The following is a 23,709-nucleotide window of genomic DNA, read 5'->3' as shown; positions in this document are numbered from 1 at the left end:
CCTGGCTCTGCCAGTGGCTTCCACGTCTGCCTGCCCCCCGACCCGCAAGGCCCTCTGACCCTCGGATCTGCACCTCAGCCAAGGTCTTTGCCCCCCGAGAGTGGTCCCTCAGCGCCTGAGTGCGCTCTGCAGCCGGTTTGGGGCAGAAGAGCTTTGCCCTCGGAGGGGTCTGGCGGGAGGGGAGCGGGAACACACTAGGAGCGCTTACAGGCGTCCCCCGGAAATGTGGGGGCAGAAGCAGGGTCCAGAACAAGGGGGCGCACACAGCCTGAGGGGCCTCTCGCCTCCAGAGGAAAGGAGCAGGAAAGCTCGTGTCAAGAGGCAGACTCGGCAGACACAGGCCGCTCTGTCTATATTGTAAGAGAGCACAGTGCACAGCTGTGTAGTAAATGGGAAAATCTTGACCAAACGGAATGATGGAAAATATAAATCACAAAACTTGGATGGAGATGGAGAGCCTTGCACAGCGGACTATTCACGGACGAGGCTTCCAGAGTTGGAGCCACCCCTCCGGGAAGGCTCCACGGACTGCAGGGAAGGAGGGAGCGTGCCCCCGGCCTGCTGCGGGGGGGACCCCAGCAACAAGCGCGAGCCCCCAGACAGCACACGCACACGCGTGAGCCCGCCCCAGCACACATATCCGCACCCCACATGAACGCACACCCCGCGTGGGGCTCACCAGTTCGCCAGCACACACGTGCCCCCCAGTACGTGCAGCCCAGCTCCACACACCACCCCTGTACGCAGACACTCTAACAGCCGACCAGCTCGACCGTGGGCATGCAAGGGGAGCATCGGGTGGGACCCACGGAGCCCACCTCTCCATCCCCTGCTCCTGCCGTCTTGTTCTGAGAGGCTGCCCTGGGGCGCCTGTCAGCATGGGGTCAGGAGGGCCAGCACCCCCCCTCCACTGCAGGGGTGAGCTCCTGAGGTACCCGCCAGCCACAGGGAACACGAACAAGCCTGGGGTCTCAGAGGGAGCTTGGAGAGCACGTTTGCATGACTGACAAGCCGGGAAGGCCAGAGGGATGGGGGCAGATTTGAACCGGACAGTCCGGCGGGGGAGACGGGCATTGGTGGAAGGCCATTCCTGCAAACAGGGAGCACACATGAAGCTTTCCAGGAGCAGCCCAGCCTCGGCCTGCGACCAGCACGTGGAGCCCGAGGCCAGCCCCACCCTGTGGCAGGTAACTTATCAGCATCTGCTTAGAAACGCGAACACACCTGGGGCCCCGCCTGGCACCTTGCAGTGGGCACCAGGAGGCTGGGCAAGAGCCCCGGGGTTTGGGTCGGGGGAGAGGTCAGAAACCACTTCGTGACGGTGTTCTTGAAAACCGCGTCCGGTGGCCAGTTTCCATGGGGAATAGGACGTCACTGCCTTGACTCGAGGGGAAGAGCGAGACGTGAACAGACGGGTCTCGTTCCCGAGAGGCTGAGCCGCTGGAAGTTCAAGGAATTATTTTGGATGATGTAATCCCCTCTCCCCGGGTTCTGGAGTCGTAGGTGCTTCTGGATGATTCTAGAGCAGCAAGTGACTGATGCGTCTGACTCTTGGTCTCGGGTCATGATCTCAGGTCGTGGGATCGAACCCCGTGTCAGGCTCCAGGCTCAGCTCTGGGTCTCTTTCAGACTCTCCCTCTGCCCCTCTCTTTCCTCTCATGCCCTCTCTCTATAGCAAATAAACGAATAAAATCTTAAAAAAAAAAAAAGGACAGAAGGGCAAAAAAGTATTTTGTCTTACCTACTTGTGCCTTAAAAAATTGGCACTATTCCCAAGCAAATGATTATCTACAAAAAAAAAAAAAAAGGAAGAAAGAAAAGAAAAGAAAACGAGCAAGAAAATCTGCAATATTCTGAATTATCAAAGTCAAGAGTTCATGCAGGTATGTGAGAGCGTAGGAGAGAAGTGCTGAGAATTAGAGGACAATGTTTAAAAAAAATACCGTTTACAACAGAAATGTAAAAACGTACGATAATAAGGATAAATCCAGCCCAACATGTGCAGGACGGCCAGGCATGAGAGGATCGCTTTATTGGAAACATCTAAAAAGCACCAATACCTGGAGACAGTTTTATGTTCCCTAAGAGAAAGCAGTACTGTCTTAAAACTGTTCATTTTCCCTAAATTAATCTATGCATTCGGGGCAACTCAACCACGTTCCCATAGGGGCGCGTGTAAATTCACGCTGACCCTAACATGCGCGGGGAAGGGAGGGGAGACGCCGGCTCCTGGGTGACCCGGGCCTGGACACGCACACGAGGACAGCCCCGCGAGCAGGGCCACGGGCACGCCGGCTGTGCTGGGGCGGGCGGGCGGCGGGGGCTGAGGGCGGACGGACCAACTCCAAGAATAAACAAGGGGCCGCCGCACACTGCCTCTGCCGACGGTCCCAGAGTCGGCTCCTGTTTGGAGAACTGAGCCTGAGAAGGGAAACTTCCCGACTTCAGGAGGCGGCTGCGGAGGGCGTCGGAACTCGGGGCTTCTTCAATCAGGTGTGAAAGCGCCAAAGCATAGGACAAGACTTTGACAAATGCCACGGGCGTAAAGCATGTTTTAAGAACATGAATCTCTCCAGGTTAGAAAACAAGGTCCGAGCGAGCGAGCTCTGAAGTCCTCGTCGGCTTCGGGCGGGGGCTCTGGACTCAGGCAGTGCCAAGGTGCCGGCAGGAAGGGGCCCCAGGGAACAAAGGGTGAGGCTGCACAGGGAGAGGGGAGGGCAGGGGGGCTCAGCTGCCTGGCGTGGGCTCCAGACAAGGGAATCTGTCTGTCTCTTCCTGCTGTCTCTTCCCACATCTGCACCAAAAGATGCCGTGAGCCCAGTGGACCGCAAGCCCAGTGTTGGGAGTGGGTATCTGTAGCACATCCCCGATGCAGGCCAGGGTTGGCCGGTCGGCTGTACGGAAGGAACTTCAGGGCACCATCAGGGGAAAGGCAAGCCATTGAGGAAAATGGGCAAAGGGGGTACGGAGTTCACAGAGAAGAGCCCGGGCGGTCAGTGAATGTATGGGAAGCGGGAGACCACGTTTACACGGTCACGAAGCACCAGTCCACACACACGAGGGGGGCAAAGGACAGAGGTGGGTTAGGGGAAGGAGGGGCTCATGCTTCGGGGAGCACGCCAGCTGTGCGTGCAGATGAGAGAGGATGGGGCTGGGAAGGCTCCCCTTTGCGGCCCCAGGTGCCTAGTCAAGGGAGGTGGGAGGCGAGGGTCAGGACGGGCGGGGAAATGATGGTGCGGCCCTGAACGGCGCTCCCAGTCCCCTCTCCAGGCAGTGAACGGAGCAGCCCTGCCGATTACTTGTAAAGCTCAAAGCACCTTGAAAACGGAGAAGCGGCTGACAGCGCGCTAGCCAGGCAGGAGCCCCCGGCAAGGGGTCACGCTGCAGACCCACCACCCCAGAGGAAGCCCAAAGTTCAACCCGATTCGATTCGTGAAGAAACCGCCCAACAAATCTGGCTGCGGGACCCCCCTTCAAGACATCTGGCTCAGACTCTTCAAAACCATCGCTGACCTGAAAGCCCCCCACCCCCCAAAAAGAAAATTAAAAAAGAAGGAAAGGGCATGACAATTAAAGACAATGCATCAGCCTTGATCACATGCCACTTCCAAAGCCCCAAGCGACAGAGGACACTTTGCCACCCGTGTGTCGGTGGCGTGATGGTGGAAACATGGTCATGAAGGCAGAGGTCGATGCTCTGAGACTTGTCGCAGGCCTCCCGCGGGGCTCGGGGTGGGGCGGTGGGCTCCTGCGCTCAGGAGAAGGCGCACAGGGGCGGCTTGCCCCACCCACTCCGCTCCTTGAGGCACGCCAGTCCCTCTCCTGGCGCAGGTCGCTGGGGGCAATCCCAGAGAGTTCAAGCCTTCCCCCGGGGTGCAGCAGCCAGGTAAATCCTGGCAGAGGCGCAGATGCACAGGACCTACTGCGCGACGCCAGCCCTGGCTAAGCTTTGAAAGCACGACACAAGTAAGCTGCAGAAGGAAAAACGTGCTTACACAACAGGTTTAAAAATATGAAGACAAATCATCCGTGCCTCGCTGTGGGGAGCACACGTGGCAGATGGAGAGTGCCCTCCAGCAGGGGAAGGGGATCTTATTGTGAAGGGGCGACCCAGAGCCCTGAGACAAGGCACTTCATGCCCTATTTCTCAGCCAAGTGGTGGGCGGGGAAACGCAGGTTCTTCCTATGTTTACTTATACCTTCTGGTGCATCTGAAATAGTTCATAATTGTTAAACATCGGGGGCAGGGCACTTGCCAAAACTCAATCTTTATTTCTGAGAACAAAACAAAGGCTCGAGAAACTATAGAAATTATAAATAAGCACTTCCTTTATCTACGTTTGGTGGTAGAACACGAAGGCATTTCAGTCCAAGACAGGACCCAAACGAGGATGCCTGCTTTTACCATTAGTCTTCAACCCTGGGCTGGAAACTGAAGACAATGAGAGAGATGTTAAACGGAGATAAGATGTATAACTTCTGGAAAGGAGGAAACCGAACTACCACATTCCTCAGAGCCCCGAGAGAGTCAACGGAAGAGCTTTCAGAATAAATGAGAGAACTCAGGAAAGTAGCCAGATGCAAAATACATATTTTAAATAGACATTTTTTATTATTTTGTAGCAACAACCAGCAAGAAGATAAACTAGAACAAAAACACGGTTCTCAAACACAACCAAACCAAACAAAGAGCATAAAATACTCAGCAATGTCCAGGGTCTGTAGGAAGAGAAGGACAAAGTTTAATGAGAAACATAAAAATGAACTTTGAAAAAAACACGAGAGACAGAGAGAGAAAAACACAACTTGTTCTTGAGTAGGAAGTTTATAAAAAATCAGTTCTTTCCCAAATCAATGTATAGGTTTGCCAGATTTTCAACCAAAATTCGAACAGGATTTACTCGGGAGGGAAGGGTGAGCCAGGGAGTGGGGAGGACATTGGCAAGATGAATCTCAAATTCATAGAGGAGGAAAAATAGCCAGGGATAGCTAAGAAAAAATTGAAAATTAAGAGCAGATTTCTCAAGTGAAGGTATTACGGTTGATATGTGCTGAGAGCTCCTTGCAGACCCAGGGTCCGAAAAAACTGCTTTTGCTTTGCTTCATGCAATGTTCATAGTAGACCAAAGAGGCAAATATTCTCGTCACTTGCTCTCTCCAGAGGAGCCAACCAAAGCTCCGACGGGTTACACCAAGTCCCAAGGTCACGCAGCCATGAAGCATCTACTCAACCATAGATGGTGAATGACAACTCCACATGCTCTGCTCTTGACGGCTGTAAAATTTCTTCCAACCCTACAGTATCCATCAGCACGATACCACATACGCGTAAGCTTCAGAAAGCACCCCGACCGGTGCAAGTGGGCTGGTAAGATACTGAATGAAGGAGGTTGAGAGAATCAGACGTGCGTGTGAAGAAGACAAGGCAATGAGATTTTCACTCCATGCCAAATACCAAAATACTTGTCAGGAGAATGAGAGAGTTCAGTATGAAAAAAATTATTAAAACTAGAACTAGTGAGAAATGTAGGTGCATGTCGATCTGGGGAAATTTTTCTAAGCTCACAAGCAATGGAAGCATCAGGGAAGTCAAGGAAAAGCTCGGTAAATTTCATTACTTGGAAATGTTGAGTTTCTATATATCAAGAAGTGTTTATCAAAAGGCAGACATCCAGTTCTAGCCAGGATGGAGTAATAGGAGCCAAATTTATCCTCTTGTCTGAAACAACCCAAAAAGGAAAAAAAAAATGTTTTTCAAGAGTGTGGACATTAGGCAGTGAATACCAGTGTTCCCAGGGAGATGGGAAGCAGTCAGGTTGGGTCCTACGATTGCCCAGCTTGCTTTCTTGAGAGAGTTTCCAGCCTCGGTGCAGGAAGGAGGACATATGGAGTGCCCAGGGAGAGAACGCTGGAGACATGCAGAAGTGTCCTCCAGCATTCAGCAAGGTGCAGGGCACAGGTCTGGACAGAAACTGTCCGAGGCTAAGAAGAGAGCCACTGGAAAGGATTAGAGAGACCAATGCCTCCTGCTCACACAGGGGTGGGAAGAGGGTCTGTGCCCAGCAAACGGACTGGAAAAGTGAATAATTCATGAGGCATTGGGAACTCAGAAATGTCTTGTCTCAGTAACAGGAATAATTAACCCTAGATAAATAATGGAGCCCTTGCTCCAGACCTGCCTTACAAATCAGAAAGAGAAGACCGGAAAAGACCAAATTGTGCCCGGGTAACTTAACTGCCCCTTGGAACAAAGCTCTAGAAGGTTGGTACAAATATAAAATACCCCACTCCCACCAAGGAAATATTCATCATGTCTGGCATCTGATCAAAAATGATTGAACAGGCAAAGAAATAGGAGAACGTGACCCACGAGGAGGAGAAAGTCAATCAAAACCAACTGTGATAAGTTAACACTGTAAACGTAAACCCCTAAAGCAACCACTAAAATAAAACGAATAGTCCCAGCTCAAAAGCCAACGGAGGAAATAAAAGGGAAGAAATAAGACTTGATGAATCCAAAAGAAGGCAGAAGAAGAGGAAAGGAGTAGAAAGAATGGGTGAAACAAATGGAAAGCGAATAACAAGATGACTAACTCACAGCCGACCACACCAATGCACCAAGAAGTACATTAAGCATAAACGGCCTATACAGCCCAACTAAGAGGCAGAGATGATCAGAATGGATTTAAAAAGCAAGACCTCATTCTGTGCTACCTACAAGAAACTCATTTTATTTTATTTTATTTCATTTTATTTTAATTCAATCAATTAGCATCTAGTGTGTTATTAGTTTCAGAGATGGAGGTCAGTGATGCATCAGTTGCATATCATACCTGGTGCTCATTCCATCACGTGCCCTCCTTAATGCCCACCCCCCAGTTACCCCAGCCCCCCTCCACAATCCCCTCCAGCAGCCCTCAGTTGGAAGAAACTCGTTTTAACAAACAAACACACCAACTGGTTATCAGGAATGACAGAGTTACATGAAGCCACAACCAAGAGAACTGAAAGGAGACGGACAAATCCTTGGTCTTGGTCAAAGATTTCAACACCCTCTCTAGACAATTAATCAGACAAGCAAGCACAAAATCAGCAAGGACATAGGAGACTTGAACAATACTACCAACCAACTTGACTTGCTTGACATTTATAGAACGCTCCTCTCAAATACACATCATTTACCAGTGCAGACTACGATCTGGGCCATAAAACAGAACTTAATTAGTTGAGAAGGATTCAAGTCACATAAATTATATTCTTTGACCATAGTGGCATTAAGCTAGAAATTAATAACAGAAAGATCCTTGGAAAATTCTCAAATGTTTGGAATCTAAATAACACACTACTACATAATTCATGAGTCAAAGGAAAATAAAAAAGGCAATTAGGAAGTGTTGTCAACTGAATGAAAATGAAAATGCAGCTTAAGGGAACTCATGGAATGCCATTAAAGCAGTCCTGAGGACCATATTTATACCACCACATGACTGTCATAGAAAGTAAGAAAGGTCTCGAGTCAATGACCTCAGCTCCCACCTCCAGGAAAGTTGAAAAATAAATGCAAATGAAACCCAAAGTAAGCATCAGAAAGGAAATAACAGAGATCAAATGAAAGTCAATGAAACAGAAAACAGAAAAAAAATAGAAAAAACTCTCCAAAGATCAAATCAAAACTTGGTTTTTTGAGAACATCCATAAAAATTGACAAAACTGAACAATTTAATTAGGAACGAGAGAGAGAACAGGAAGTGTCAAAATCAGGAATGGGGAAGGTGACATCACTACAGTTTGAACAGATGTTAAAAGATAAAAGAATAACAAGGAAATATTATAAGCAACTTCACGCCTATCAATCTGATAGGTTAGAGGACATGGCACGTTTCTTGAGATCAAATGTGACTCAAGAAGAAGTACACGACCCAAGGAGCCTGGCACGGATTAAAGAATTGAAAGTGCAGTTAAAGCCTTTCCCACAAGGAAAGTTGGCTTCGCTATTGGATTCTACCAAACATTTAAGGAAGGAACAATAGCAGTTACATACAAGTTCTTTTTTTTTTTTTTAAACCAAGTAACCGACTCTTTTTTTTTTTTTAGATTTTTTTTTTCTTATTTGACAGACAGAAATCAGAAGTAGGCAGAGAGGTAGGCAGAGAGAGAGGAGGGAGCAGGCTCCCCGCTGAGCAGAGAGTCTGATGCGGGGCTCAATCCCAGGACCCTGGGATCATGACCTGAGCCGAAGGCAGAGGCTTTAACACACTGAGTCACCCAGGTGCCCCTACGTACAAGTTCTTAAAAAAAATTGAAGAGGAGGGAAGATTTTCCAACTCATTCTATGATGCCGGCATTCTCCTGATACTAAAACCAAAGACAATACAAACTACAGACAGCTATCCCTCACCAACACCAATGCAAAAACAAAATTTCAGCAGGTGGAAATCAGCAATGTATGAAATGGATTACATACCAAATGTGGTTTATCCCAGGAAGGTCGGGTTTGTATAACGTTCGAAAATCAATCAGAGTAATTCACCATTTTAACAAAGTAAAAAAGAAAAGTTGTAGGGCCATCCCAATAGGTGCAGAGGAAACATTGGACAAAAGTCCACATCCATTCCTGATTTTAAAGAGAGAGAGAGAGAGAGAGAATTTCTTAGCAAACCAGGCATAGAGGGAACTCCCTCAACCTAATGCCCGCCATCAAATGGTGAAAGACAAAGTTTTCTTGCTAAAGGCAGGGACAAGACAAGGATGTCTGCTCACCCCTTCCTTTTCCCATTGTATCGGAGGTTCTTGCCGGTGCAATTTGGCAAGAAAAAGTCACACAAACTGTAGAGGAGAAAGGAAAACTGCTTTCTTCACAGACAACTGGATCATCTAGGCCAGTGGAATCCACAGGAAAAGCTACAAGAACTAACAAGGGAGTTTATCAAGGTTTCAGTTTATCAAGTTTAACAAGGTCGCCCTACAAAGTCAGCTATACTTCTGCAAAATAGCAATGAGTGATCAGACATCAACACTTAAAAAACACCGCTCCCTAGTAGTATCAAGAAATAGGGGGAAATGAGACAAAGGGTGTGGAAGAGCGACATCTTGAAAATATGAAACGGTGCTGAGAAGTTAAAGACCTGGATGGCGAGAGGGATGAGTGGTCTCCACGGACCGGAGGCTGGGTCAACACTGTTAAGACACCAGGTCTCCTAAAGTTTACCCCGTGGGTCTAATGCAGTCCCAGCCAAAATCCCAGCAGGTTCTTTTATGCGGAAATTTACAAGGCTGTTCTATAAATGCAAAGGACCCACACTAACCAAAACAGCCCTGAAAATGCATGAAACCGGGCTAACATTCTGAGAATTAGGATCAGTCTAGAGTAACCCAAACGGTACTATTGGTGTAAAGATCTTCAAATAGATTGAGAAAATAAAATAGACCCATACATATACAGAAGTAATAGCTCTCCCAATACATGACGCTAAAATAGGTGGATATCCACCTACAAGAAGGAAGAAAGAAGAGGAAGAAGAGGGTTATTTGAATACAAGGTTAACTCAAAATGGAGTGTAGACCTAAATAACTATAAAAACATAGGGAAAATCTTAATGAATGTGGATTGGCAAAGATTTCCCAGACATAATACCAAACCCAATCCCCCGCTGCAACAACACTGGCCGATTGAAATTCATCAAAAATGTTTAAAACTTGCTCTTTAAATTTCATTGTATTTCACTGTGAAGAGAAGGAAAACCTAAGACACCAGCTGGGAGAAAACCTTAGCAAAACACATATTTCATAAAGGGCTGATCCAGAAAACAGAAAGAACCCTCACAACTCAATAATAAGAAAGCAGATCACCCAGCTTTTAAAAATGGGCCAAAGATCAGAACGGGCAGCTCACGAAACAAGACAGATGAATGGTGACGAGGCCCGTGACTAGAGGCACAGCTCTGTCATTGTGGGAATGCAAGATAACATCACAGGATACCACTCCATGAGAATGGCTAAAACTATAAAGCCCTTTAAACATAACAAGCGCTGGGCAGAATGGAGAGGGGCCTCACATCACCGGTGGGAACGTTGACCCATACGCTCGGCAGTATCTGTTTTCTCAAAAAGTGAAACATACACCTGCCATGTGACGTGGTCATTACGTCCAGGCATTTCCCCACGAGAAAAGGAAATGTTTGTCCTCACAAAGACTTTCACATGAATGTAAATGGCAGCTTTATTTTTAATCGTCAAAAACTGGAAACAGCCCAAATGCCCATCAGCAGATGAACACGCAAACGAATTGTGGCCCGTCCATACCATGGAGGTCAGAAGGAATGCAGGGTTGAGGCATGCAAAGGCACAGATGAGTCCCAAAATAGTTACGCTGGGAGAAAGAAACCAGACAGAGAAGAGGACAAGCTACATGCTTCCATTTATAGAAAACTCCAGAAAATGCAAGCTAACCAGGTCATTGGTTGCTTGATGGGGCACGGGGAGAGGAGGAGGGAGAGATGAGAGAAGGGGTTACAAGGATCCAACGATGCTTTTGGGGGTGATGGTCTCCCTGACACAGGCACGGAGCAGGTGTGGGGACTCCTGGGGAGGGAACCGCACCCTCCCTCCAGAAACTTTCTCAACCGCATTCCCACCCACAGTTCCTATCCTCAGGGGAGCCCTTCCGTGAAAACGGGGTGGCAAGGAATGAGGTGGCCTTCACTCAGGTGATGAGGGGTTCTGAGGGCCAAAGGCTTACATGTGCTACCACCAGGCCTTTGCACATGCTGGCCCCTCCCACCTCCTGCTACTCTTCCCCGCACACATCTCCCAAGAGCATCTGATGTATCTCGCTCGTTTGCTTGGGTGCCTTTGTCTCACTTGGGGGACATGACCACGAAGGCAACGAGTTTATTGATGTAGAGTTTTGTGCAGTGCTGTGTCACCAACTCCTGGAACGACACTTAGTAGGTTCCCAGACAATAGGGGTACAACAAATAAATGAGTGTGTGAATGAGTGAGTGCACACGCAGCCTCTCTTCGACCTCCTCCCCTCTTGGTCTGCAGTCTGAAGTCACCTCCAAGCTCACCTCTTCCTTTCCCTCCAGCCCAGCGTCTCCCACTGCTGTCTGAAAGGACCCCCAGCTCCCCAGCCTGGCCTGGGAGGCTCAGCATATAAGCCGGCCTCACAGGGTGGCTCCTGCCTGGCCCCACTCCTTATCTGTCCACGGGGGGCTCCGCCTCCCCTGGGCCAGCTCCCATCACTTCCGAGGTTTCCCTGGCACCAGCACATGGTGGGGGGCAGGTGGGGGTGTCAGATGTTGGCCAATGAAAACGCATGCGAAGATAAAAGAAGTACATTCCTGCACGCCTGTCACTACAGCCAACATCCAAAACGCTGACACCATGAAATGCTGGTAGGAATAAGGAGCAGCAGGAACGCTCTCTCAGCACCGGTGGGAATGCGGGACAGGGCAGCTCCTCTGGAAGCCAGCTGGGCATTTCCTTGCAGAACTAAACGCACTCTTCCATACGATCTAGCAGGGGTGCTCCTTAGTGTGTCTCCAAAGGAGTCGAAAATTCATGTCCACCCAAATGCCTGCACGCAGCTGTCTGTAGCAGCTTTACTCGGAATTGGCAGAACCTGGAAGGAGCAAAGCGGGCCTTCAGCAGGTGGACGGATGAATGGTGACCCACCCACACAAGGAAGTGTTATCAATATTAAAAAGAAATGTGCTATCGAGCCATGAAAAGACATGGAGGAGCCTTAATTGGATCTTACTGAGTGAAAGAAACCCATAAGAAAAGGCAAGACCCTATGGGATTCCAACAATGTGACCTTCCGGAAAAGGCTAGACGATGGCAAAAGCAGAGAGATCAGTGGTTGCTGGGGCCTAAGTGGGGTGAGCAGGAGGAACACAGGGGATTAGGGCCATGAAACTACTCCGCATGAGCCCATGATAGTGGATACATGTTCTTATACTTTCCTCTAAACTCACAGAACATCCAACATCAAGAGTGAATCCTAAGGTCAATGGTAGACTTCAGTCAGTAACAATGTCTCAGTTTCGGCCCATCAATTGTAACAAAGAGACCAGCTAGTGAAGGCTGTTAACAGTAGGGAAGCGGGTGGGGAGAGGAAGGTAGACACTAGAATTTCCTGGTACTTTGTGTGCAATTTTTCTGTAAACCTGAAAATGCTCTAAAAACAACGTCTACTAAAAACAATTGAAAACAAACAAATAAAAAGTTATCGGAGCGTGGATCTGATGAGACCGGAGAAGGAGGAAGAGAGAAGGGCTCTCGGGTGCCCCAGGCTCAGACAGCAGCCTCCGCTGAGAAACCCCAGGCCTGCTGGGGAGGAGCCCCACGCGCAGAGAATCAGAGAGGTGGGGGCTGAGTGTCGAGGGCACAGTGGAGACCCCATCCCTGTCCTCACCCTCCGTGAGGACCTCAGCTCCCTATTCAGACGTGACCCCTCTCCTTGGGGCAGCAGCCCCCCTCAACCCACACCGAGTCCACTGACAGCTGTCCCCCACTGAGCCACACGCAAATCTGAGTCCAGCATCCAGCCACACCTCCAAAGGCCCTTCCCAAACAATGACATGCCTGGGAGGTCAAACAGCACTTCCTAAAAAGAAGCCTCCTGGCCCCGGGGACCCCCATAATCCAGCTCTCTCACTCTCCCTGCCACTCAGCGTGCTTCCTCTCCACTGACTTCTTCCTGCACAGGGACTGGGGGCCTGCCCTTCTGCCTTCTCTGGGCCTCCTCCAGCAGGCAGGCCACCCCCGTTGTCGCAGCTAACCTATCCCCAGTGCCTGCCCCTCATCTTTAGTATCTTCATTCCAGGGGAACCCACTTACTCCAAACACAGGGAGAAGGAGGGCACTCCAGCCCCTCTCCACAACCCAGTCTCTCCTTTTCTCAGCCTGGGACAGCCATCAGCTTCAGCCTCCCTGCTGCCTTCCCCACGATCCACCCCGACCCTAGAGGTGAGACCCTTTCCCTAATTCCTAGGGGTCCATTCTCTCCCTGAAGATTGCCTGACACCCCCCTCATGTCCTCCTGGCTCTGAAGAGCATTGAAGTTGCTGTTGGTGCAGAGTCAACGGGCTACTGTGGTGGGGGAGAGGCAGCTAAGGGGATAGAGGAACGGCCAGAAGCCACGATGCACAGCAAATGGGTCAAGCGTGGGGCCTTGGGCTGGAGGAGGAGGCTGCAACCTGGCCCTCCCCAAAAGTCTTCATGCAGGTTGGAAGGAGGGGGCATTTGGGTCCCAGATGTGCCCTACAGAGCGGGCGTCCCCTGAGTAAGGGCTGTATGGGAAGCTGTAGGGCAAAGGGGGCCCAGGGGATGGGAAGAGGGGCCCAGGGCTGCCCAGAAGCGCTGTGAGGGCCTTGGAGCCCCAGATCAGGGAAGGGATGAAAGCACCCTGGCCAGGTGGAGAGACCGGCCTCAGATGAGGGCCACGCACCCACCCCTTTCCCACTTTCCCACCTCCCACCTCTGCCAGCAGCTGGAAGACTGGCTGGTCATGGTCTACAGTTCCTGCGGGCACCAGGGCATGGCCTATGGGGTAGTGTGGGGTGCAGAAGGGTGTGTGGGGGGGGACATGCGGGACTAAGGGGATGCTGCAGGGCATGGGCGGGGTGTGAGGGGCAGGGAGCGGGCAAGGCGAGGTACCTGGGCAGAGTGAGGTGACTGGGCAAAATGGGTTCTAGACGCTGGAAGGGTGTGCGGGACTTGGGAGAGACCCAGGGGCATGAGAGATTCTGGGCTCTTACAGGGCATGCAGGTCAGAGGTGCTGCTCAGATGGGCAGGCCAGGTAGGGGCCAGGTGCGTGGGGGCAGGGACAGTGGGTGGGGCAAGAGCAGGGGGGTAGGGACGTGAGTCGGGGGCGATGAGACAGGAAGGTGGGGCAGAATGAGACAGGTGTAGTGAGTGCGGCAGGTGCGGTGGGCGGGGCGGTGAGGTAGGTGTGCAGTGAGGGGCGGTGGGCGAGGCAGTGGGCGGGGTGGTGGGGCAGGTGCGCGGGGCGGGGCCGAGGCAATAGGCGGGGGCGGTGGGCGGATCGTGGGCGGAGCGACCCAGTGGGCGGGGCCGGTTAACGGGGCGGGGCGGTGGGGCAGGTGCTCGGGGCGGGGCCGGGGCGGGGCAGTGGGCGGGGCGCCGCGGGCCCTCCCGGAAGCCAGGGGGCGCTGTGATGGGTCCACGCAGGCCATGCGCGCCCCTCCTTCCGTCCGCGGCCCGGAAACCGGCGATGGCTCGGAATGTGCTGTGAGTGGCCGGGGGCGCGGGCCTGGGGGGGGGGGGGGGGCGCGCCGGCAGGTGCCGAGGGCAGGTGCCGAGGGCGGGCGCGGGCCGGAGGAGCAGGCAGGCCGGCGGGCTTGGCCGTGGGTCGGCGTGTCCACGCGGCGGCCGGGGCGGCTCGGGGGGGGGGCGCGGGGGAGGGCGGGGGCGCGGGTGAGTCACCCTCGGGGCCCCGGGGAGGTAGGGCTGGCGGCAGACCGCCAGCGCGCTGTGCTGGGAGCAGGCCGGGGCAGTCGGGAGCTGCCCTTGAGCAGGGTCGGGCTTGGGGAATCCGCGGGAGGGTCCAGCGGGCCGAGGGGCAGGGGGCCCCCGGCGGTGCGGGCCGGGCGTGGGGGGCCCGGAGGTGGAGGCCTTGGACGCCAGGGGAGAGGCCTGCCTTGCCCGCCTTAGGCCTCTGACCCTCACCTGGGCGACCCTCCAGCCCCAGGCGGGGTCTGAGACCCCGCGTCCTTAGCCGAACAGCTGCCCCAGGGCTGCCCTTGCCCCCCTGCATTGCCACAGCTGGTCAGCAGGGGGAATAAGTGAGCCCTTGGGTGGCCGACCATTGGCCCTAACTCCAGTGGAGGGTAAAACAAGGCAGGCCTCTTGTTCCCCGGCCAGAGAGGACGAGGCCCGCAGCCTTCATCAGCTGTCCTTCCAGCCTCCCCCAGTGCCCACCCTGCTGGACAGCTGCCACGAAGCGACTTGGTCACAGGCAGATGGCATGTGACCATTCCGTCCTACAGGTGCCCTGGCCTCCCAGAGCCCCAGGTGCCTGCTCAGCCCAGAGGCTCACTGTTCCTCTCACCTCCTGGCCCTCCTCATCCTCACCAGCACAGAATTTGGTCTCCCTGAGCCCCCCTTTCAGGGTGCTGGTCGTACCAAGCTCAGGGGCCACGGGCAGGGCTGCAGAGTGGCCCCCAGGCTTACAGGTGAGACCCGCAATGGCGCCGGGTCCCTGCATGCCCAACCCACCAGGCCTGGCCCCCGCAGACCGAAGGCGCCCTCCTCCCCTGGTTGTGGTGCTGTCTTGAACCTAGAGCACAGGCGCACTTGGCAGTGGCCGTGGGTGGTGACCTCTCACTGCTCTCCAGCGGCCTCTGCTCACTCTGAGGGGTTTTCAGGGTGGGGGAGTGGGGGTTAACAGGTCCCGGTGATGGGTGCTTCTCCCCCTCACGCAGAGTGTGTGCAAGTGACGCCCGCCCCTGCTGCGGTTGAACTGGGGCTGCGGCCCCACGGCAGGCCAATTGCTTGAGGCACTCGACAGTCCTTTCCTAAGGGCCGCAGCCCACACACGTTGGTGGGCACACGAGTCTTGGGGCCCACGCTGGGCAGAACCGTGCAGTGAACCGAGGGGACCCTGGGGCGCTGGCCTGTGGAGAACTGCCCCCATGGCTTCCTGCTGCTGCTGCGGTGGGTAAACAAATGGAGGTCCGCCAGGGGCGACCCTGGGGTCCTGTGTTCGGTGTCTGACACGGATGCATCCCCCTCCCCCAGGTACCCTCTGTACCAGCTGGGTAACCCCCAGCTCCGCGTCTTCCGAACAAACTTCTTCATTCGGCTGGTGCGGCCCGGCACGGCCCAGCCTGAGGACACCGTGCAGTTCCGGATCCCCATGGAGTAAGCCCCTGAGGAATGCAAGCCGGGGAGTGTCCCCTAGATCTGCGGGGGTCACAGAACCTGGCTCCTGGCTCGTTTGTGGGGCTTCTCCCCGCTGTGAAAACACCACAGGCGGCCCTCTGAGCTGCTCTGCAAATATTGACCGAGGGCTTGCTGTTTGCAGAGCCTCGGGTGAGGCCAGGCTGCCCCCCACGCCCTCCCAGCCCCCAACTACTGCCCCCTCCCCCCCGCAGGGAGGCCCCACACTTCTTTAACTGCGTGGAGCTCCGCTGTTCCCAGGCGCCTGGCCCCAGGCTCTCAGAGCTGTTTATCGCAGCTTCCAAAAACCTAGTTTTCCTGGTGGTTCCCTTACTGAGGCCCCCAGCGCCAGAGGGACACAGAACCCTGTCCCCAGGCTGCAGGGCCCTGCTGCAGAGCCTCAGGGTGTGACTGTCCCAGCGCAAGGGTCTGGGGGTGGCTGGGCAGGGCCATGTCAACGATGCCATTTCAGGTGGAAGGAGGATGGGGCCTAACCCACCAACGCCACCATTTTTAGGAAAGGGCCTGGTGGGATAGCAGCTGTGCACGAGACTGGCCCTGGTGGGCTGGGCTCCTGGCAGCCGCGGGCACCCCCACACTGACCCTTCCCTGGGGAGAGCTCTGCGCAGGAGCCTGGCCCCCAGTGAGCACGAGGCTCCCTGCGGCCTCCCCCTACTTGCATGCGGGGCACGGGAGAGACCCCGGGTGGGGTCACGTGGCTGCTGTTCATCTCAGCCTGGCTGGGACTTGCTTTTCTTCCATCTCCATCCCAGGATGACCAGGGTGGACCTCCGGAACTACCTTGAGCGTATCTACAACGTGCCTGTGGCCACTGTGCGGACAAGGGTGCAGCATGGTGCGTGCCAGGCCCCTGCTGCCCTTGGTGGGGGTGGGCGAGCCCAGGAGGCCTCATCCCAGTCTCTGCGGGGGGCTGGTTCTTGCCCGGGAACGGAGGTGCTCGGGGCTGCAGTGGCTTCCCGGGCCCACAGTGCCGACGGGGCAGAGCCGGGGCTGGAGCTCGGGTGGGCAGCCCCGCTCCTGCTCTGGGCTCTGCCCTCGACTGCCTCGGAAGCAGGGTCAGCAGAGCGCTTTCTTCTTGGTTCCCTGACCCCCTTATTCTTCTACCGTGGGCCCCAACCCCCCACTGCACCCTGAGTTGTAGGGTCACTGTGCTGACAAATGGGAGAAAGGGGTCTCCTGATTTCTTTTAGACCCGTTGGGGAGCGGAGACCCACAGTGGTGGCGCTGGCTCCTCACGCCTACTCTGGACCCACAAACCGGTCACGTTCGGGTGGGACCCACTGCCATCTGTGGGAGACCAACCAAGTCCAACGTGTTTGCTTCTTTCTGAAAGTGGGTTCCTGGATGAGTTGGACTGAAGGTCTTGCGCTCGGAGTACAGTGTGTTGTGCCCCCCCCCCCCAGGTTCCAACAGGAAGAGGGACCACAGGAACGTCAGGGTGAAGAGCCCCGACTACAAGGTTGCCTACGTGCAGCTGGTGAGTGGGCTTCGGGCAGAGGCCCAGGTGCCGGGCGTGACTGACCACCACCGTGACCTTGGTGCGGGGGCGGGGGGACGTGTTTGTGCAGCGGGGCAGAGCCTGCACGTAGTCCTAATCCCAGCGAAGCCCCAGGCTGGGGCTCAGAGGACAGTCAGCCCCTGGGAGGAGATGGCGCCGGCCCGCTGTGTCGTGCCCTTGGACTTCGAATGCGCTGTGGGCTTGGGCAGGCCCACCCAGGCCCAGGGGGTCTGGGCTTAGACGGAAACCAAAGCTCCTGGCTCTGGAGAGCGTGTCCTCAGAGGGACAGGCCCCTGGAGGACGGGGGCGGGGAAGGCAGTTGATGGCTTGGACCTTAGAGCTGGACCCATTGCGGGTGCCCCGGGGTCCTGGCCGAGCCCCTCCCCTCTGGGCTGGGTTGCAGAGCTGTGCCGCATTCTGCCCGCTTCTCTTGACTGTGTCTCCTGCCCGTCCTGGGGCATGGGGAGAGGGTCCACTGCCCATCTCCGTCCAGGGTAGAGGCCGACCCACAGCCCCAGAGCCCCTGCTTAGGCTCTGCCCTTCCCGCGGGGACCCCAGAGGAGCTTCGGCAGATGAGCCCTCCCGAAGACGGCCTGTCCCCCGCCACCTGCGTGCAAACCTGCGAGGGATGGCCCTGCTGCCAGGGTGCATTCGCTGCCCCCACTGTTTGAAACCCCGGGGGGGGGGGGGGGGCTTCTGGATTCTTCCATACAGGTGTTGACTGCTCCCGCTGAGCCTGCGGCGGGAGGCAGCCGCCCGTGGCCGCTAGATGGCAGTAGCGCTATTGCGCAAACCTCGCCAGGGCAGGCCTCCTGGGGCGAGAGGAGGCCGCTCGTTAGGAGAGCGGGTTAGCGTGGCAGCTTTTCTGAGAAACAGTCGCAGTTGTTGTTCTAAACAGCCCGTGTAATTATTGGGCCTGATATTTGCCGTGCATAAAAGCAGCCAACCCAGGTGGAGAGAGCGCCCGTTGGCCGTATAAAGGCGCCTGTGTCCTGAGTGTGAAATCAGGCCATCTGTCTCTGTCACGCGTGCGGGCGGACACCCCCTGCGCGGGCACTCGCCACCCGGCCCTCCGCGGGCCAGCGACGCTTACAAGTGGCTTCTGAGTCAGCCAAGCCCTCGCATTCTTCCCCGGGCCCCACCTCAGCCCGCTCCGAGCCCGTGGGTGCAGCTGCCACGGGGCGCGCCTCTCTTCCCACGTGAAACCAGGCAGTGCGGCCGGGGGCAGGGACCCCACTGGGCAGGGCTCCCGCCGGCCCACAGCGACATTCGTGGTGGGCCCCCTGCCCCCAAGTCCTGCACGCCCCGGCCCAGCCTACCCCGCCCGGCCTGCCGACCAGCAGGAAGCTCAGGCCCTTGCCCCCTGAAGGGGTCCCTTCTCTGCCCCCCTTTGCTGGGGCCGACCTCTCCCAGCGTGTCCCCATGGGCCCCGCTCTAGGGCTTCTAAAAACAGAGCTAACTGTAAAGCACACAGAGGGTCAATCACGAGCACAAATTAAGTTTCCGAATCTATTTTGAGTTGACTGCTGCGGAAGAGCCTGTCCGGCGGGGTGGAGGCCCCATGGTTCCCCCCGACAACCTGATACACATCTCTGTGGGCCTGCCCCCCCCCCCCACGGCCCGCCGCACGTCACCGGCCAGCCGAAGCCCTCTGGGGCTCAGGCGGTGGCCCGGGGGGCGCTTGGGAGCGTCGGCCCAGGGCCGGTTCCCACACTGCTCTTTCCCCGGCCTGTTCTGCTGACCCACTCTCTCTGCGCTGTGAAGGGGGTCGAGGGTTCACATTGGGAAAGCAGAAGGTGACAGTCCCCAGAGAGGGCGCCCGCAAGTGGCTCTGGACTCTGGTGAGAAGGGAAGAACCCCCACCGGCTCCGTGTTCCCAGAGCTCTTGCAAACTGGCATCTTGGTGTTTATATTTTAAAATGTCGTTTCGGGTCCCCCCCACCCCTCAGAAAACCAGCAAAATCACCTCAATGTGTTAAACGTAAGTCCCTGTTCTGGGCAGTCAGCCTGCGTGGAAATTGCCGCCCTCAGGGTTTTACAAAAGAAAGAAGGTGCCACGTGGAGCTGGGTGAGCTCGTCCTGCGCCCGGCCGGCTACCGAGGGCACACGGCCCCGCGGTCTGCACTCGGGCCCGCACGCCGCGCCATGTACCAGAATTTATAAACCTTCCCCTCGGGTGGGGCGTGCGGGCTGTTTCAGATCATAGTTGGCCGCCTGCCCAAAGCCAAATTTCTTTACAAAACAAGGGTCTCCAAGAACCAGTGCACTTTACTGATTTTACTTATTAAAATTTTCCAGATACGGATGCCGTCCTCCATGCTTTTTTGCCCGTCTGGAAACAGTGCTGCCCTGGTGTGCGCCCCCCTCCCTCACTCCCCCACGCCCGTGCCCCGATCTTGGGGGGCCGCTCCCTGAGCTGAGGCGAGCTGAAAGGGCACCTCACTGTGGCTGGGGTTCCCCCTCCTCCGCGCCCGCGAGGGCCAGTGCCCTGCACACGTGCTGGGGGGCTGGGCTGGGGCTTGGCCGACGCTGGCACATTCTGAACTTTTAGTGAAAGACGTAAAACCAGTTAATTTGCAAAGCCGGTCTTGATTTATAGACTGCCGCATATGTACATTTCTTTGTACGTTATATGCGTTTTATTTGCCGAGCTCCGAGCCAGGAGGAGGGGTAGGCTTTAATGTGGGTGAAGGCCTGTAGGTATTTTGGATGGAAAAAGTCTCAGCGCGGCACCAGACGTGATTTGTGCCGTGTTTTCCTGTGCTTCGCTCCTGCCCCCCGGTCCGATCGGGCTGCCCCCGCGCCCGTGAATGGGCACTTGGCTGGGCTGCTTTTAACGAGGCCTCTGCAGACACCCCTCCACAAAGAGATAATGCCGATGACGAGGGGCATTGTCCAGAGTCCTGGCTTCCCGCTGGGAGATAAAAGCCAGTGGCTGGCCAACGTGTTTGCGTTCCAGGCAGGGGCAGTGCCGCGGACATGCAGCCGCGTGGCCATCCCCGGGGTCTTGGGGCAGGAGGGGCCCAGGGCCGGTGTGGTGTCCAAGCCCAAGGACTTGTCTCCCCGGCAGGCCCATGGACAGACCTTCACGTTCCCCGACCTGTTTCCCGAGCAAAAGCAGAGCCCCGACGGCAGCCCCAGTGGCGACGACATCCAGGACAAGCTCCTGGAGGAGCAGCGGCAGCGGCAGCGGCAGGACCCCCGGCGCGGCGGCGTGCCCGGCTGGTTCAGCCTGTGACAGCCCCAGTAAAGTCCCACGTGTGGAGCAAAGCCCCAGGCTCTGTGTCCTCTGTCCAGCGCCCCCGCACACAGGGCACCGGCCTGCAGGGACACGGTCCGGCCCTCGGAGCCTCAGGCCGGGGAGGGGCGGGGGGTGCACGAGCAGGGTCTCGTGAGGAAGTCGCGTGTGCGGCCTGTGAGGAGGGGCAAGGCGAACGCCACGGGCAGGGGCCGGTCCCGCTGAGTGACCGGGGGCACTGCCGGTGGCTCTCGAGCACGGAGGGGTCCAGGGCAGGACCCAGAGGAAGCGGTATTCAGCAGACCAACCTAACAGGAGGCGGGAAACGGGGGACAAGGTGGAAAGGACCACCTGCTTGAAGGCCCCGGGGACGGGACAGCATGGGCAGTGGCCGTCGGCACCCTGGGGTGGACAGCCTAGAAGGACCCACAGGGCGTGCATCGAGGGGCTGCGGCTGTGAGATGTGCCAGCGGCCAAGCTGGCCAGTGGCTCTGTGTGCCACAGGCCCCTGTGGTCGTGCTCCGTGAGCCCTGGGTGCTGTGCGCTGAGCACGCGTGGCGGGAACAGGGCCGCCGGAGCTGGGACTGCTGGCTTGAGTGTGTCTGTGTGCAGGTTTCATGCAGACCAGCTGGGCCTAGAGACTTGGGAGCAAACCAGAAAGCACCGGGGTACTGAGCCTGGTGGGCCACACGGCCCCTGAGCTGGGACGCGGTTGCCCCCAGCCCCCAGGAGCCGCATCCTCTGGTGCTGCTATGACCCGAGGAGAGCCCTGCTGCTTCCCTCCTCGGGGGCCTTGCAGGGGCAGCAGGAAGTGGGGGCTAGCTCCTCAACCCCCTCCGCCCTGAGGGACACCCAGACCGGGGACGGCGGCGTCAGTGGGCCTCACGGCTCCCTCCACTTGGAGGGTGATGGTCCGGGCAAGCGCCGCCTTTCAGCGCTGATTTAAAGTGATGGGGAAGGTCCGGAAGGCGCCCGGAGAGCAGAGCCAACGGTATTCTCCTTAGAGAAATAATTCATGGGGCCCCACAGCCCTGAGGACCCCAACTCAAGGCTGGGAGAGGAATCCCATCGTTCATCTGAGCACGTCCGGCGCAGGCCGCCACGCACACCCCACACACGGCCCAGCGCCTCCGCCAGCTGGCCTCCCCATTGGCGCCCCGCTCTGCGGCCTCCCCGAGACCCCCGTGTCCCCCCACCCGCTCCACCCCCAGAGGCACGGTCATCTTTCTGCCGGGGGAGGAGGAAGGGGCCGGAGAGCAGCTGTGTCCTTGGTCTCCCCTGCACAGTCCCCGCCTTGCCCCAGGCCGGCAGGGCCCCCTCCCTGCCTGGGGCCCCATGACAGGCCCATGGGAATGAGGGTGGAGGGGAGGGCAGCGGTGGGGGTTGCCTTGCAGGTCCTCAGGAATCCAGGAAGTGGGCCTGCAGCTGGGGGCTGCTCCACCCCACCCCCAGGCTCAGAGCCTCGGGGAGGAGCTGGCTGGACACCCCTCCCCCTCCAGGCTGCTCCCTGGCCGTAGGCTGAGGAGGGAGACGGCCTATGACAATAGCCCCTTGGGTGTCCTGGCCGTGACTCAGTGTCCCTTCTGCACAGCGGAAGGCGAGCTCCAGGTCTCTGCTTGGGGACTAGAGTGGGGTGTCTCCCACACCGCGAACGAGCGGCCAGCAGGCCCTCCTTGGCTGGACACCTCGCATGGGCCTGGGTGCTCCTTCCTGTGGGGACGGTCCCGTGGGGAGCAGACAGGGCCCCAGGTTGTGGGGGAAGTCCCTGGGCCGAGGGGAGAGTGAGGGCCCCCAGTGCTTACCCCACCCCCGCGAGCCCCCCATCTTCTGGGATGTTCATGTGTCGCCATGTGGGAGGTCTGTTTACTTTGCAAGAGGGAGTGAGAGACCGAGGGACGCCAGGTTATAGCGGGCAGAGGCCGGCAGGGCAGGCTGAGGGGGGCTGGGGCCGGGAAGGGCCCTGGGGCCTGGCGCGTGCTCTGCCCAGTTCCCGGTGTGTGCGGATGAGGTATGGCTGCAGCCGGGTGGGTGCCCAGGCCCCCGGGAACGCATACCAGACCCCTCTCCGCCCCCCAGCCCAGGAGCTGCAGGTGAGGCCCAGCCGCCCAGGGCCATCAGGACGGAGCGGACACCATCTGGCCGCAGTCTCTCCATCAGCGGCTGGTTTTCCTCTTCTAGGGCCGAAGAGTCCTCCCCCGGGGCTGCGCCACGCTGCCGTCTCCCCAGCTCCTAACACAGGGCTTAAGTCTCTGACTCCAGATAACAGCGGGGAGCTTGGGCAGGGTCCCCACGCCACCCACACACCAGGCCACGGGGCCCTCTGCTGGGAAAGTGCCCACACAGCTTTCCACGGCCCAGACCCCCCCTGTTGGGTGGGCTCCCCGCCTTCTGGCCCCCGTGTGCACCCCCTCCCCATGGGCCCCCACCCCAAGCAGAGGATCCAGGCCCAGGGACGCCGCACTTCCTCTTGCCCCACCCCCCACCCTGCCCCAGGGCCTCCTGGAAGGCACGTCTGGAGTGACCAGGCTCCCCCCACTTCCTGGCTTTCATGTGACCCTAAATTCTGCTAGTCTGTGCAGGAGCATAACTGGGGAACGGCCAGCCCCGTGAGCCCGCCGAGGCAGACGTGACGGCCCCGTGTCCCGGCCCGGGGGCTGGGGGCTGGGGGCTGGGTGAGGCGTGGGTGGGTGCTGGGTGGGGAGTGCCGGCCCAGGGCCCCGCTCTCTCGCCTGACCCGGGGCCTCCCTCCCGGCATGCAGGGCAAGGCTCGCACGTCCTCTCCTATCTTCACACGGCTTTCTGGAGACATAGCTCGCATACCCCACCGCCCGCCCCTGCAAGAATGCCGTGAGGTGTCTGAGCACAGTCACAGAGCTGAGTCTCTATCCCTGTGATCCGTTTTAAAAAACATGTTTGTGTCGTCCAGAAAGCAGCCCGTGGCCACCCCCACCCCGCCCGCCCCTGTCAGCCTCAGCTCTGCTCTCCGTCTCTCCGGGCCGGCCTGCGCCCAGCACGTTGCATACACAGGACCCCGCCCCACGCGGG

At 57.0% G+C, this 23,709-nt stretch overlaps 1 protein-coding gene across 1 annotated transcript; it reads left to right on the top strand.

Moving 5' to 3' along the window:
- Positions 1 to 14,156: 14,156 nt before the first annotated feature.
- On the top strand, positions 14,157 to 20,696 carry MRPL23 (mitochondrial ribosomal protein L23). Its single transcript, XM_032879770.1, has 5 exons — positions 14,157 to 14,257; positions 15,767 to 15,889; positions 16,681 to 16,763; positions 17,332 to 17,405; positions 20,497 to 20,696. Exons 1-5 carry the CDS (start codon positions 14,184 to 14,186, stop codon positions 20,662 to 20,664), a joined length of 522 nt encoding a protein of 173 aa, XP_032735661.1. The 5' UTR covers positions 14,157 to 14,183; the 3' UTR covers positions 20,665 to 20,696.
- Positions 20,697 to 23,709: the final 3,013 nt, after the last annotated feature.

This window comes from Lontra canadensis, unplaced genomic scaffold (genome assembly GCF_010015895.1).
Source record: "Lontra canadensis isolate GAN:19392208 unplaced genomic scaffold, GSC_riverotter_1.0 scaffold66, whole genome shotgun sequence".
Classification (NCBI taxonomy): Eukaryota; Metazoa; Chordata; class Mammalia; order Carnivora; family Mustelidae; genus Lontra; species Lontra canadensis.
Note: the sequence above shows the minus strand (reverse complement) of the source record. Positions and strands in the feature narration are given on the sequence as shown.